This window comes from Octodon degus, unplaced genomic scaffold (genome assembly GCF_000260255.1).
Source record: "Octodon degus isolate 3935 unplaced genomic scaffold, OctDeg1.0 scaffold00021, whole genome shotgun sequence".
In the NCBI taxonomy this organism is placed as follows: domain Eukaryota; kingdom Metazoa; phylum Chordata; class Mammalia; order Rodentia; family Octodontidae; genus Octodon; species Octodon degus.
The window spans coordinates 1,080,253-1,096,127 of NW_004524597.1; the positions used below are offsets into that span (position 1 = coordinate 1,080,253).

The 15,875-nt window shown below is 48.5% G+C and overlaps 1 protein-coding gene across 1 annotated transcript in view; it reads left to right on the forward strand.

Annotated features, from left to right (window-relative positions):
* The window catches only part of Emp2 (epithelial membrane protein 2), a 37,302-nt gene extending 21,827 nt beyond the window's left edge, over window positions 1–15,475 (forward strand). The window contains exons 2-5 of the mRNA XM_004627763.2: window positions 9,105–9,236; window positions 11,387–11,486; window positions 11,787–11,933; window positions 13,718–15,475. Coding sequence (XP_004627820.1) covers window positions 9,159–9,236; window positions 11,387–11,486; window positions 11,787–11,933; window positions 13,718–13,902 — 510 coding nt within the window. The 5' untranslated portion in view covers window positions 9,105–9,158 and the 3' untranslated portion in view covers window positions 13,903–15,475. The remainder of the gene's footprint in view (window positions 1–9,104; window positions 9,237–11,386; window positions 11,487–11,786; window positions 11,934–13,717) is intronic.
* The last annotated feature ends 400 nt before the right edge of the window (window positions 15,476–15,875 follow it).

A 15,875-nucleotide genomic window follows, 5' to 3' on the forward strand; every position in this document is an offset into this window, starting at 1 on the left:
CCCTGTGCCTGCTTGCAGGCGCTTTAATCCACTGAGCTGTCTGGCCGGCCCTCAATATTGGATATTAAACATTGGGATGCTTTAGCACTAAGCAGCACACCCAGGACCAGATCTTGTTAGGTTGTCAGGATTCCCTTGGACTTTCACACCTCGTGCCTCAGCCCCAAGTGGCTGAGTTTACAGTGGTGCACCACTGTGCCTGGCTAGGTGATTGTTTTTATGGGCATTTCATAGAATGGGCAGAACTTGGGTCCCCAATCTGAAGGTAGCTTGCCATGGCATCTACCCTGCACTCAAAGTTGGGACATCCAGGCAATTTGTCACCCCCTGTGGGATCCAGGGGAGTGTCTGCATGGATGAGGGGTGCATTAGAAAACAGAATCGAGTCCATTCTGCCATGCATGAATGATTCTTTAAATGATCAAGGAAATGCCCTATTCATAACCCACACTAATCTCAAAGTGAATCAATAAAGACAACATATATTCCATCTTGGCCAGGGAGCTTAAGAATAAAAATAACTCAGAAGACTATTTTTAGTACAGGTGAGGACTAAAGTGCAGGTCTTGATCAGACCCCTCCTCGCTATCCCAGGCACATCTGCACTTTAGCTACCAGGGCAGTACAGGGAGATGGTGCCTTCAGGAATAAGTCCTTGGTCCAAAGCTCAAGGGAAATCCAGCCAGAGGCACGGGTAAGACGCAGATTGGGTGCTGCTCTGTGCCTTCCTGCCAGAGTTTAATTAGGTTGCTGTTTAGTTTTCATTAGGCCCTATGCATGCGAGGAGAAAGGGGAGAGTGGAAAAATGAATTTGGAATCTGAAAGCCAAGGATTTGAGGTTCAGCTCTGCACGCATTGGCAGACTACCTGAAACCTCTGAGAACCTTAGCCTCTCATTTGTAAAATGGGGATAAAGATCCTCTACTCCACCAGAGACATGAGTTCAAGGATTCTTCAACCGTGTTATGTATGACAGTTGACTCAGTGTTGATAGCCTTTGAAAACCTCTGAAGGTCAAGGCTGATATGTTGCACTGTGTAAACTGCAGGTCTCGATTGCATGTGGGGTGATCCCTCTGGGCTCCCCTTCCCAAGGATCTGCTTTAACTCCTCTATCTCCTGGAGTTATGCCAGTCCAGGATCGAATTTGCTCATCTCCCCTGAAGAATGCCATGTGTAGACTGCTTGTCCTGTTGGTGCTGTGACAGCAGCAGCTGCTGAGGCTGCACATGGCAGGGAGCTGGGATGGCCGACTCTGGAGAGGACCCAGCTGCAGAATGTACACCCTGAAGAATGCATTGAATCAAGGCGGGAGCTGAAGCCAAGCATTTGCTTTGCGCCTGGGCTTCTGCACCAAAGGACCTGTGATGTTTTTGTAAAAATTGGGGTCAGGAGTGGTGATGTATACCTTTCATTCCAGATGTTCTGGAGGCTGAGGCAGGAGAATCTCAAGTTCAAGGCCAGGCTGGCTAACATGTACTGGATCCTGATTCAACATAAAAAGACTGAGGACATAGCTGAGTGATAGAACACTTGGCTAGCATGTGTGAGGCACTGGGTTCCATCCCCCATACAAGAAAAAGAAATGTTTTGGAAGAACTTACTAAGAAATGTGGAAAAATAGGACCCAAGAGGCTGAGGTGGAAGGATTGTTGTGAGTTTGAGATCAGCCTGGGCTACAAAGTGAGCTTAAGATGGAGAGAGAGAGAGAGAGAGAGAGAGAGAGAGAGAGAGAGAGAGAGAGAAACAAAGAAAGATAAAGTATTACATGAATTACTATAGGAAAAGAAGGGTTTCTTGAGAAAAGCAGTCATGGAGCACTGTTGGGCCCTGCAGGGTAGGGCATTCACGCGGTGACAGTATAAGTGATGGTTACTGATCTAAGTGGAGGCTGAATTGGGATGCTGGGAAGCTGCGGATGCGGGCAAATAGTGGCAAAAGAGGAAAGCTTCTGTAAGCAGGAAGTCAGTAAGAATAAGCCGATGGGAACTATAAGTGCGTGAACATAGTTTGGGAATGTAGAGAGGAGGTGTCTCAGTTACTCTTCTCTTGTTGCTGGGACGATACCCAACTCTCAAAGTGAAGGAAGGAAAAGTTTATTTAGTCCAAGTACTGGAGGTTTCAGTCCATACTCAGCTGCCTCCGAGGCAGACTGGCACACAGCAGAGAGCACAATTTCTGAGCTAAAGGAGGGCCTCCGTGGAGGTAGCCGCTAGCCTCTTTCTCCAACTCACATTGTAATGCAGATTACCTGCCCCAGGGCAGGTGCAGCATCCACACCCACAATAATCAATCACAAACTCTAGAAGTCCGCCCCATGACTGCATGAGGCTTTTTTTTTGTTGGGGGTGGGGGGACATCTAGACACAAATCATAACAGGAGGGGAGCTGAAGGGCTGGAAGTCACAGTTTCTGAGGAGCAGGACTGAGGGAGGCAGAAGTCTGTGGGTTTTTATCAGATGCCTTTTGATTCTGTTATCTGAATTATATAGGAAAACGCAATATTTTAAAGAGAGTTCTGTGGTTGTTGCGGTCATAGGGCTATGACTACTTTTCAGGAATTGAAAAAGCCCATCAAATGCAGTCCCCCAGCTTCGGGCAGGTCATTGCCCCAACCCAGGGCACTTTCTTAAATGCTCTGCTCAGCTCCTGCAGAAACTGCAAGAAGAAAAGCATCATGGTTTTACTGCTCGGTGAAGGTTGTGCCAGAAAACTGAACAGAGGCTTTGGGAAATGGCCGCAGACTATTAACAGGTTGTCAAAGGCCTTCTGGGGAGTCATCTACCAGACAGAAAAGAGTGACTAGAGTGCGGGCCCTCATTCTCCGGGACTGGGGCAGGCCTTGGCCTTCCCTGGCTTCCATCCCTCTGCTGGACAATCAGGCTTGGAGTTCTCTGCAGGCCTTGGAGGGGAAGAAAGGCCACGAGCAAGGGAGCGTATGCAATGCCTCCACACAGTGCCAGTCCTCCAAAGACAAGAAGCAGAGGCAAGCCTAGATGATCCTGGAGGGGTGTGCTGATGTCACTGGATGCTCAGGGACTCTTCTTCAGGGAGAGGCTATTGGAACTGAGACTTGGACAATGGCATGAGAGAGGGACCTGAGGGTGGAGGGAAAGACTGAGCCAGGAAGCTGTTAAGATGACATGGCCAGTCTGACGGAAGAAGCAGAGCTGGGGCTGGGGATCAGCATTCAGCATTCAGCATTCATCTTTTTCTTTTTCTTTGGTACCAGGAATTGAAGTAAGGACCTTAAGCTTGCCAGGCAGGTGCTGTGCCACTGAGCTATATCAAGCATTACATTATTTAAAGGAAAAGAAAGTTTCTATGAATGGCAAGGATTAGTTCTGTTACTAGCCTGGGTTTGTTGGGTCCGCCTTGATCCAACAGGAAGCCAGAGAGTTGTTTGATCCTCCATGTCTCCAGGAGGATAGGGTACAGTGTGAGTGTGCCCTGGCAAGAGACACCTGTGTACCTAAGTGTGCACACACGTGTGCAGGCTCTGGGGCTGGCAGGGACTGCTCTGTGTGTTAAGGCCAGAGTTGTACTTTCAGAAATTAAGGGATGTCAGTAAGTCAGAGTCACGATGCCAAGGAGTCTCCACCCACATCTTGCATAACAGTTGGCTCAGTATTTAATGCCCTTTAAAGATCAGCTGAAGGTCAAGGCTGACAGGGCACTGATGTTGCCCTGTACACTTGTAGTAAGTTTTAAAATTACTTAGTAATTTAAATAAAATTACTTAAATACACATCCTCTGTGACCCAGCATCTTCACATCCAGACGTCCTTCACATGTACAAACACAAATGTGCAAAAAAATAAGTGGAAGGAGGCTCACTAGGAGTGCAGTGTAGAGTGGCAAAAAGTCATGCAGCCATCTAAATGGCAGCCCTGCCATTGGCTGCTGGAGGGTTATCAGCGTGGCACACACTGAGTAAGGTGCTAGGTAAGCGCGGCATGGCCACACAGCAACACACTGGGCAGACATTTAGAGAATGACGTGAATTCATATCCATTATTATTGGTGAGAGAAGTGTGGTTGGAGCAGGGGGCTTAGCCCCCAGATCCCACTGGGGGAAGAGCAAAGGGCTGCACAGCTCCACCAACCCATACAGATGCCAATGGCTGGCTGTGTTACAGTGGTGCACCTCCCTCCACACAGAAACAGGAGGAGCGGGAGATAAATGTTCCCTTTTAATGTCCCTGGAAAGATGCACAGGACACTGAGGAGAATGGCTGCCTCCAGAAAGGGGACTGGGAGACATGTGTATCCATTGGTAGTGATGAGACTGGTGTGTTGGCAGAGAAGGGAAACTTATTTTGTATAAATATTAAAGTCACTTTTCTAATTTAAAAATTCATGGGGCTTCGTGTGCTTATATATAGTTTCCTCTGAGGTCAGTGATGAGAGGTCATTGTTTTACCCCATTTTACTTTTTACTGGAGATCTGAATTCCCAGTGTCACCATGAGAGAGTACTAAGTAACTGACATAATGCTTCTGTATTCCCTAATTTTCATGGGTGCGCAGTGGTTTAAAACAGTCTCCATCCACACTTTTAAGTTCCCATATATTCCTCTTATCCTGGGCTTAAAGCATAGCCCCTTCCCTTCCTATGAGCCTATTCCTGATGTCTAAAATTTCCGAGACAAATCCTTCCGACCCCTGGCTTAAAGCAGTGCTTTTCAGACATCTGACAGGCATTTAAGAACAACTATCAGGATTTTTACTAGCTCTGAGGTCCACATTTTTATAAATAAGCTTTTCCTTGGGGCCAGCAAGATAGCTCAGTAGACTAAGCGCCTGTTTTGGCAAGCTCAGGGACAAGGGTTCGATCCACAGTCCTACATGCCATGCTGACCCCGCCCCACCCCTGGGGTGTGCTGAGCCAGCGGCAGAGTCCGGGTGTGGTAGTGTACGCCTGTAATCTCGGCACTGGGGAAGCTGAAAACAGGAGGGTTACCATGAGTACGATTGTGTAGTGAGACCCTGTACCAAATACATAAGTGGGAAAAAACCCAAGGTTTTTTCTTAAGTAAACCAGTTCAAAAGTTTAATAATTTTTTTTCTGTCTGTCTTTTTGAGACAGGGTTTCACTATGCAATTCAGGCTGACCTTGAACTCACCTGGTAGCACACGCTGGCCTCAAACTTGCAGTGATCCTCCTGCCTCAGCCTCTAAAGTGCTAAGATTATAGGAGGTGTGCACCACCACATCTGCCCAATAAATTTGTTTTAAAAGCATACCTTATATCACCACTATAAATGCTATTACCATAAAAAACAAGGAATAAGTAAACTCAAAACAATGCTATTAAGTTCTAGCTGTAAGCTATGGCCTAGCCAAAGCTTAACCTTTTCTTTTTTGTGAAATAGGCAAGCAAACAAACAAACAAAAAATAACAAGAAAAACCTGGCAAGTTGTAGAGACAGCTGAGTACTGAACTGGGTCTTCTTCGTAGGTGCTCTTAGGGCTGCGCAGGAGCCTTTTCTCTCTGTGTGCTTCAGGGTTATTTAATGCCACAGCAAAGCACGGTTCAAACCCATGCACTGTAATATTTGAATTCCACACTTTGGAACTCATGCTTTGAGGGAAAAATAGGTTAAAGCTTTCTTCTCCTTCTCTAGAAAGTTTCAGTTTTGTGTCCACATCCATTTGTGTCATCTGGGCTGGAGAATACGTGGAGCCATTCTTGTCCTGGGACTCTGGCCCTGGCGAACTTGACCTTCGGCATTCCGACTGATGTTAGAGTAGCGCGGCCTTCAGTGTGGTTTGTGAAACAGTTTCCAAGCTCAAAAACGCAACTATTTTGAGGCAGCATATGAGGGCAGCTGAGAATGATGCAGGCGTAAATAAAGGGGGATTTGTCTGTGTGAAAAGAATTGGAAGAATCTCTGAGCTGCCTCATTGGGTTTTCCCAAGTGGCAATGCGCAGAGCTGCTCCTGGGACCTCCCAGGCTGAGTGTGAGAGCCACACAGCCGCAGGCTCCCTGGGATGAGTCGGGGTCTCGGGGAGCAGCCCCTGTGTGAGTCCAGGAGGAAATCTGGTGAAGGAAGGGTGGAAGGATTGTGCAGTGTATGCCCATGAAAGGAGGAGGGAGACAGTGGGTAACAGAAGACAAGCTTCATTGGTATTTTCTCAGAAATACCAAGCAGGGTGTGGTGACACACACTGGTAATCCTAGCACTCTGAGGCTGAGGCAGGAGGATTCCAAGACCTGTCTAGGCAACTTAGCAAGACCTGTGGGTCGGAGAGAAAGAAGAAAAGGAAGGGGAGAAGGAAGAATGGGGAAGGAAAGGAGGGAAAGAGGGAGAGAAGGGGGTGGGGGGAGAAAGGAAGGAGAGAAAAAAGAGAAAGACTGGGGGTGTAGTTCAACACCAAGGTGGGTTCAACCTTCAGTATCATCTAAAAAAGAAAAAAATCAGCAACTACTCAGCTGATTGGGGTTAAAGTTTCCTGAGCAGTGGGCCATCTACGTTATGTCCATGTAGCTCCCCAGCCATGCCACAGCACCCTGGGCCTTGAAAACATGGTGCCAGATAAAGACAGACACAAAGAGCACATTCATGAGATCCCACGTGCACAACGCGTCCAGCTTAGGCAAATCCAAAGTATAGAGAGCTGTTAGCAGCTGCCAGGGTAGCAAGGAGAGGAAGTGGGCAGGGACTGCTGAACAGGCACAGTCCCCTTCCAGGTGGCGAGACGTTCTAGACGGTGAAGATGAATGACAAACTCCCATGGATAGCAGATTCGATACTGTGTGTGTGTTACTACAATAAAAATATGTCCCCCTCCATTACTTTTGTAATCACAAATCACAAATGTTCTGTGAATGAAGCTGGCAGACCATAACTAGCGAATCAAAGCTGAGGTCAACAGTAGTAGGACAGTCTCACAGAAGGGACTTCCTGGTGGGAATACTGAGGATGCATTACTTAGGTTACTTTCTTGCCAAGGAAACATTGCCCGAATGGGATTGTGGGAAAATGTGAAACACAAATTGGCTGGAAATTTCATCCAATAAATGATCAATATTCTTAAGTAATATCAATGTCATGAAAAACAGGAAGAATGAGGAACCATTCCAGTATGGACACCAAGGAGACTTGGCAAGAAAATGCAGTTCATCATCTTGAATTGGGTTCTGGGGAAGGAAAAAGGAATGTTACGCAGAGGGTTACTGGGGAGATTTGAATGTGGATTACAGATACAATATAGGATTCTATTATAGCTCTTAATTGTGGTACCGTACTGTGGGTCTGTAAGACAATGCTCTTGTTTTTCAGAATTACACATTCATCTACTTTGATGTAAAGAGGTTTGGTTTTAAGCAGCTTATTCTCAAGTGGCTCAAAAGCATATATTGTGTGTGCACCTACAGGTGTTCATTATTCCATTTAAAATGGGGCTAAAATTTTATCACAATGACAACATGGTCTGATTTGGAATGTAGCTTTAAAAATTAATTTTATTATCTATAAAGTATTTGTCATAGATTCTGATTGCAAATTATTGGAGTGGAAGAAGAGTGAACCAAGTGTTGATTTTAGGGGCAGGGGGCTGTATCTTCCAGTCAGGTCACCCATGAGACATCTTCACTGGACATTTGAGGTTGTTGACAAAGAAGATGATGATCATGTTTATAAAGATGTTCAGAGATTTCATCAACGTCTTCAAGTATGACTTTCAGTTTTTGGTATTCAGAGCATTCTTTTGGATGCTTTATTCCATCCATATCATCTCTGTTTATTTAATTTTTTCTTCTCTTATTGCGAACTAGCTCATCTCAGACCTGTTCTCACAGGTGAATGCCCTTGGTGCCCTTTGAGCAAATCCAGTGTCACTTTCATCAGATTGGTGTAACTAGTTCTTTTGCAAGACCTCTAATTTCACTTGGCCATCACTCCTCCTTACAGCAATCCTCCTGACTCAGCCTCCCAAGTGCTGAGATTGCAGGTGTGCACTATCATACCTGGCCAATAAATTTCTACGTGAGCCAGATTGTACCTGATTCAGATTATTTTACTAGAGTAAAAAAAATTACTCTGCACTCTCAGTGGCTTTACATTCAAAGGCCTATTTCTCAGTATGTCTCTGCCAAGATATGAAATTTCAGTGTGGTATTATTCTTCATGCGTATATGTGGAAGACTCACAACTGATCTTACATGTTCACCCTGAAAATGACATATTGCCTCAACCTATCAGCAAGGGAGTCTGGGAAATGTAGTCTTCTTGTGAGGTCAGTGAGGGAGGAGAAATGGCCACTGTCTACTACCTATTGTATTTTTATTTTATGAGCCAGTGTTGTTCAAACGTGGATAGATATTAAGAGGAGCAGTGTTGAAGTAGAGAGTGAGTTTTTAAGTGATCAGATCATTCATAAATACCTTTGTATTTTGATCATTTCTGCTTTGTTAGAAAGCAGGGTTTCTGATAATGAAAACTCGTATCATAATTTCCTGGGATAGAGGAGATTCAGGAATAGCATTTATCTGTCTGTGCTGAGTGACTGAACCTTGGGCCTCAAGCATGCTAAGCAAATGCTGCACCGCTGAGCTACACTTCCACCCAGGAACAGCAGGTTTGCACACTGAGCGGCGCCTTGACCCTATGCCTGCAGTTCGCTGGGGAGGGGCAGTGTTTTTCTGTGTTAGGGCTTTTGATGGGTCCTTATCCTTTAGTCCTACAAAAAAATTCATGGTGCCCAGATTCAGCAACACCTCTGGCCAGAAGCCAGTCCTCTAAAAGTCTCCAGGGGAGGGGAGATGGAAAGAGCTATCTTTTATTTTCCTAAGGCCCCATTAAAAGTTGTTGATTTATAGCTGAGCGTTGTGACACATGCTTGGAATCCAGGCATTCAGTTAGCTGAGGCATAAAGATTGCAAGTTTGAGGTCATCCTGAGCAACTTAAAAGACCTGTCTCAAAAAATGAAGCAAGCTGGGGAGATAGCTCAGTAGAATAAGCGCTTGCCTGGCAAGCACAAGGGCCTAAGTTCAATGCCCGGGTCTGCCAAAAACAAAACACAAAAACAAACAAAACAACATTTGCTCATTTTTCTTCTGAATTGTGTTCTGTTGCTGAACTTGTCCCTCCTCCTTTCAGCACGTCCTTCTCTGGGCTTCAGCGTGACACCTTGGCCCACCCTGCCCTGCGAACATGTTGGTGCTTCTTTTCTTCATCATTGCCTTCCACATCACCTCCGCAGCACTGCTGTTCATTGCCACCATCAATAATGTGAGTTCCTGTTCCCACTGATCACCTGGGCCCTTACACAGTACAGTCAATAGAAGCAAAACAGAGAACATAGTTGACTTGAGGGTGATTTGGGGATGTCCCTGGAAAACTGTCTCCTTGGCTTCTTTATTGGCTGACCCATCACTGAGGCATAGTATGTGACACCCACAATTTGAAACAGGAGAGTGTAAGTTGGCTCATGGTTTGGGGGATCCAGCCATGGCCCTCTGGCTCCGAGGTAGGAGTGTCATGGTGGAAGGGCCTGGCAGAGCAGAGCTGCTTGGATTACAGCAGCAGGGAAGCAGGGCAGGGCAGGGGGACAGTGCCAGAAAGGAAGGTACGAAGGAGCTGATACAGACCCCAGGGCCAGGCCCCGGTGCGTGCACTCCAGCAGCCCCTGGGTGGCTCTCACGACAGTCAAGCTGACACAATCACGCTTAGCCACCACAGCCTCTGTGTGGGGCCTCTATATATAGCACCGTCTGTTCAGATTTGGACTGTAGCATCTAGAAGATAGATACAGTCCTGTGTTCTCCCCCCGGCTGGCTCCCCCTGCTGAGCTGCAGTGCTGCCTGGCCCTGGGAAGCCCTTTGAGGACTGTGTATCAATTCAGCTCGCCTGCAGATCTAGGCTCTTAGCTTTAAGACTGTCATCCTCTGGGGTGGATATTGCGTGGTTCTGGAGGCTGCCTAGCCCCTTGAATGGGCTTAACAGCATGTCACTTGATGCCACTAAGACCACTCCTATTTATAAAAATCTCTTTAGACATTGCCTGCTGTTCTACAGAGAGCAAAATCACTAGGCCCCCAGGTGGTCCATCTCAGGCTCCTCCTAATATGTCCTTACCAGCCAGGAAGCCTGGCTTACCTGGCCATCCAGGGCTCACCGTGCAGAGCTCATGCACAGAACTTTCCAGACTCTCCACACGCCCCACAAGAATTTAACTCTTCCCTTTAGTATCCAGCTGGCAGCCATATGGCAGGAGCATATTTGATAATCTCTTGGTTTACATTAAGATCCCTCCAGGCAGGAAGTGAAGCTTTTAACAGAGATCCTCTTGGGCCCATGCCCTGAGCCAAACACCTGGCTTCAATCCTGATCAGTGCAGCCTGCACAGATATTTAAGGGGCTGAAACACTACCTGGAAGGTCACCAGCTCTGCCCATATAAAGTCCCCTGTGACCAATCGTCTCTAAAGCAACATCACTTGCCACTTGATAAAGCCTGACCACCATGGCCCGCATCAATCCTATAGTGACAGTCACTTCCGGATGAGGGAACTGAGCCTCCGGCAAATCAGGCCCTTGCCAGAGTTTATACTGCAGGATTTCCACACCTTGGAGGCAGCAGGGCCTAGATTCTGTCAAGGGAGGTGGCCCCATCTTGGGCCCCAAAGGTTCCTTCTGAGCTGCCCTGAGTGGCCTGAGTAGAGACTGGATGCTGTGCCCCATCAGGGGGTCCATAGTATGTGAAAGAAAAGAAATAGGATATTCGCCTAGAATCCCCTTGGTCTGGTCCTCTCCTTGTATCCTTTGGGATGCTGAAAAGCCCCCAGACTTAGTGAAAAGGGTAGGTGGGCTTTGGGAGCAGGCATCTTGCCCTGCACCCTCTTACTGAGGAGACAGTGGGGGAGATGGTGCTCAACTTCCCAGCTAGACCTCTAGGATCCTTTGCAGACCCGCTGGCTGGGAGGCTGCGCCATGTCTTTAGGGTATGGGCAGCCGGAGGAAGGCAGCCATCCCTGGCAGGCGGGGCACGGAATTCTCGGAGAGAAATAGGAGCTCTGGGCCGAGGCCGGAGAGTTCCCTGTCTGCGCCTCTGTGCACACGCTGCCCTCTCCACATCCTCCTTTCTAGTGGGACCCCCTCTCTTAGTATCCTCAGCTCAGCCACGCCCCAAAAGGGCCTGCGAACTGTCGTGAACCCCGTGGTTCCCCCCACAGACCTGCAGTTACTTAGACCTCCAGCCCCACCCCAGGCCGCCTGCTCAGCGTCTACCCTGAACAAGAGCCCTGGTGCCTCGCCTGCCCCTGCAGTCAGAGAAGGATGGGGCGCAGTGTTTATATGCGAAGAAGTCACACGTGTGGTGCGACGCGCGTGTGCGCCCCAGTGATCACCATTCCTTCTCTCTGCTGCCATCTCCCCTTGCAGGCCTGGTGGGTAGGAGAAGACTTTTCTGTCGACATCTGGAAGTTATGCCTCAACAACAGCAGCAACACAAACTGTACAGATATCACTGCCGAATTCGCAGGTGGGTGTGGCCGAGCGGAGCCGGGGAGGAGCCCACAGGGCAGGGAGCCTCGGTGAGCGAGGTGGGGGTGCTCTGACCCCACCGGCTCCCGCTGGGCTCCCGCTGGCTGCCTCTGCTTGGCGCCTCCCGGAATAGAGGCAGAGAAGCTAGAGTCGCAGCTCAGCACCCAAGCTCGAGGCGATGGGGAAGCGCACCCTGCTGAGGGCGTTGGGGACTCTTCCTCCTGCCGGCGGCGCAGGACTCTGGGAGTTCTGCAGAGAGGGGTCCCCAGCGCCCCGCCCCTCTGTCCCTCTGTCGCAGAGTACTCCACGCTGCAGGCGGTGCAAGCTTCCATGATCCTTTCCACGGTCCTCTGCTGCGTCGCCTTCTTCATCTTCCTCCTGCAGCTGTTCCGCCTCAAGCAGGGGGAGAGGTTCGTCCTGACCGCAGTCGTTCAGCTCATGGCATGTGAGTTCTGCAGGAAGAAAGGAGAGAGTAGCGCCCATGGCATGCAGGGCTTGCGCGTTCCCTTGGGGAGTTTGGATTTTTCTTTTAGAGGGGGGAAGCTGAGGCTGGGAAGCCCAAGTCTGGGATCAGACAGGAGGAGGAGCTGCTGTCGACAGTGTGCAGAGGACTGAGTATGCAGGGCTGCCTCAGAGCTGGCCGGTGCAGGGTGGGCCAGAGTATGGAATCTGGGGCTGTGGGGGGAGGTGGGCCAGACGGGCAGGCGTAGAAAGGCCCGGAGTCCGGGGTCATGACCCTAAGCAGTGGGAGGCCACCGAGGAGCCTAAGCCTGTTTGGGGGCTGCAGTGCTCACTTTGGGCCAGGCCTGTGCAGAAGAGCAACTCACAGCCTTGTTGCTGGAAGAACTTAGATAGCAGATGTCCCAGAGCACGTTTTTTCCTACCTGTGAAGTTTAGCAAGGCTGAAATTAGATGAGGCCTTGCCATGTCAGGATCATGTGTGGTTGTTTTAATTAGGCTGACCACACAAGGCCTCTTGATGGGCCAGCCTGTAAGCACCGCCTGTTCAGGGGAGAAATCAGCCCCTTGAGAACTATCAGTGCTCTGTTTCCTGTCTGTGAATACTGGCACTGCAGGTGTTTCAGTGAGGCGCCTGCTTTGGGTGCATGAAAGAGAAAACCCAGTGAATGACTTCAGTCATGAGAGTACTTACTGTTTTCACATGACTAGATGCAGAGTTGGTTGGAAGATCTTCAGCATCAACCACCCCAACCTTTTCAATCCTATTCTGTCATGTTAAGAGTATTGATGATGACCCCCGCATGGTCCTAAAAGGGCTGCTGTGGCACCAGACATTCCATCCCGACCCGACCATATCTAAAGAAGCAAGCAATTAAAAATGCTTTCTTGTCTGTCATCTCTTTCCAAGGAATAATAATTTTCACTGGAGCACTTTCTGTGGCAGGAACATACAAATCCATAAATCATAAAAAGTAAACAGGGTTGGCAAACTACGGCCCATGCTTTTTTAAGGTTGTATTGGGACACAGATACTCTCATTTGTTTATATATTGCCTATGTTGTCATCTCAGTCCAGTTGCAGAGGAAAGTAGTTGTGACTGTGGCCCCAAAAGTCTGGACTATTTACACTCAGGCCCGTCATAGGACAAGTCTGCTGACCCTGCTTTAAATCAGATCAGACCTATCTTCTGGTACCCCCAACAAAACTGAGTTCAGGCAGCAGTAACAGGAAAGAAAGTAGCTATAAGGTAGGAGCAGTGCTCTGCCACAAAATATTAGGGTCATGCCCCCAAAGGACTGAAATAAATGCAGTCTGATGTTAAGTGTTGACTTCTGTCTTCGGCTCTGGCTAGATGCGACTGACCATGGCACTAGTAGAATCCTGCTTTGAAAGGGCTAGCTAGGAGCTAGGGAGATGGCTCAGTAGGATGAGTGCTTCCCTGGCAAGTGCAAGGGCCTGAGTTCAATACCTGGTTCTGAAAAAAAAATGCCAACCAAACACCTCAGTGGATTAAAGTGCCTGCAAGCAGGCGCAGGGGTCTGGGGTTCAATCCCCTGGCCTGTGGTGCCGGCCCCATTCCTGGGGTGCGCTGAAACAGCAATTGAGACTGTGCGTGGTGGTGCAGGCCTGTAATCCCAGCTCTTGGGAGGCTGTAAACAGGAGGATCACTACAGGTGCAATCTAGTAGCGACACTGTGAACACCGTTTGACCCTTTGCTAAAATACAAAAAGAAAAAAAAAAAAAAATCCTGCTTTGTTCCCAACAGGTCTGTGTGTCATGATCGGGGCTTCCATCTATACTGACCGCCGCCAAGATATTCACAACAACAACTTTATCTACGAGAAGACCTCAGAAGGCAGCTACGGCTACTCGTTCATCCTGGCCTGGGTGTCCTTTTCCTTCACCTTGATCAGCAGCCTCATGTACACAATCCTGCGGAAGCGCAAGTAGAGTGGGGGGAGCCTGCTCACTGCAACACCAAATCCACACCAGATAACCATTTTGTATATAATCATTTTTTGTGGTTTTTCTAGCAAACGTATTGTTTCCTTTAGAAGTCAAAAGGAAAAAAAAAAAAAAAGTGGAGAGAGTTTTTGCATTTTTGAGATCAGAGAATAGGCTGGTATTCAGAACTCCTGCCCACCCAAAAGTCTCGGCAAGACAAAGGCATAATCCAGAGAGTGCTGGGCAGCACATTTCTTAATCTTGGGGCTGGGTGGGGGGTGACAAGAGAAGGTGGGGTCCCTGGGAGGTGTTTCCTGTCAGGTGTGGCCTCACCTCTCCATTCTTCTCCTCAGCTTCCCTTCCTGAGTCTCTGTCTGAGGCGGAAGGGGTGCTGAGAAGGGACCCAAGTAAAGAACAACAGTGTCCTCAGATGTTGAGCCCAAGTTTGTGTGACAGCCAGGGGCAGCCAGGCCCTGATGCCCTGTCTACAAGGGAACCAAGGCTTGCGCCCTCCTGCTGTGGGGTAGGGTCACCACCCAGATTTTCTGTCAGTGTCTTTTGCTTGCCTTAGGGACGGTGATCCTCCACAGGGCTGTCAGATTTAGGCAAAAAGCTTCCACAGTGATTCCTTATAGCATCTTTTAAAATGCAGGCTCCAGGTCCACTCCCAGACCATCAGCATAGATCTTCAAGGGACCGTCCTGGGAATCAGCATTTCTAATAAGATCTTTGGAAGATTCTGGGATGCACTAGGGTTGGGAACCATAAGCCCCAAGCCTGGTGAGCAGGCTCTTAGCAGACTTGTGTTGAGCAGGCCCCGCTCCTGGCTATACCTTGCCTTCTGTCAGCTTGGTTCTCGCTGTCTCTTCCACAGCTGTTTACATCTGGGCCACCCGGGCTGCACACCCAGGCATGTGTCCCAGTGGCCTCGCACCTCTCACAGCCTTCCTCCTTCTCTTCCTGCCCTGCACCACAAGGCTGGATGACTCTGTTAACCCCTATCTTTGCAGCCCTAAGGGACCATCCACCATTCATTCATTCATTCATTCATTCACTCATTCATTCATCACCATAGACTCTGGTAGACTTGCTATGTGCCAGATGGCAGGCATACCCTCCCAAGACTATCTCTGTCCTCATGAAGCTGAGTCTTATGGAGGAAAGAGACCAGTTAGGAAGACGGATTATAAACTCAGATGGAGCTACAACTGGTGATTCAAAACAGGCCCTGAGGTTGGGAGGAGCCTGCTTTATGTGCACCTGTTTTTAAATGCTCCAAGGCATTGGACTGGCCTAAATATAGCTCCAGTCAGCTCAGACAGATGGCATTTTTTGGGCAGTGCCTGCATGTATTATACCCAGAGAATACTTCTATGGAAGACCCTCAGGGCCCCACAACGAATCAGGCAAAAGAGGATCCCCAGAGGCAAGGCTCTGGTATGGTAGGATCTTTGCCTAAAGTGCCCACCACACTTTGTCCCCAGGTTGCCTCTCTGTAATGCTGCAACTCCACAATGCAAACAAAGCTAAACATCTTGGATCCTAACTCCCAAACAGTGTATGAATTCCCTTCACAAAAAACCCCTCAGGGCTGCAAGTTATCTGTGTCCATACAATCTAGAATGACCTCAGGGGCTTTCCCGGCTGGCTGCCCCTCTGTCTGACATTCAGGGCCCACATCCATCTGTGACGCTGAGGTTTGTGGGGATGTGAGAGATGCTGCTTCCCTGCTGTGTCACGTGCATTTGGGAAGGTGGAGGGAGTTGATGATGTCAGGGAGAAAATATCCATCCATCTTCCCTGTAGGTGAAATCAGCCCTTAGTTGGTGCTTGTCATCAGCTATTCAAGAACAACAACCAGATTAGCTAAGACATCCAGGAAGGAAGTATTAGGACCAAATTTATAACTGCGTTTGAAGGAACTGTAGTTTGCGCATCTTATGACCTTTTTTATAAAGTACTGTAATTCTTTCACTGGG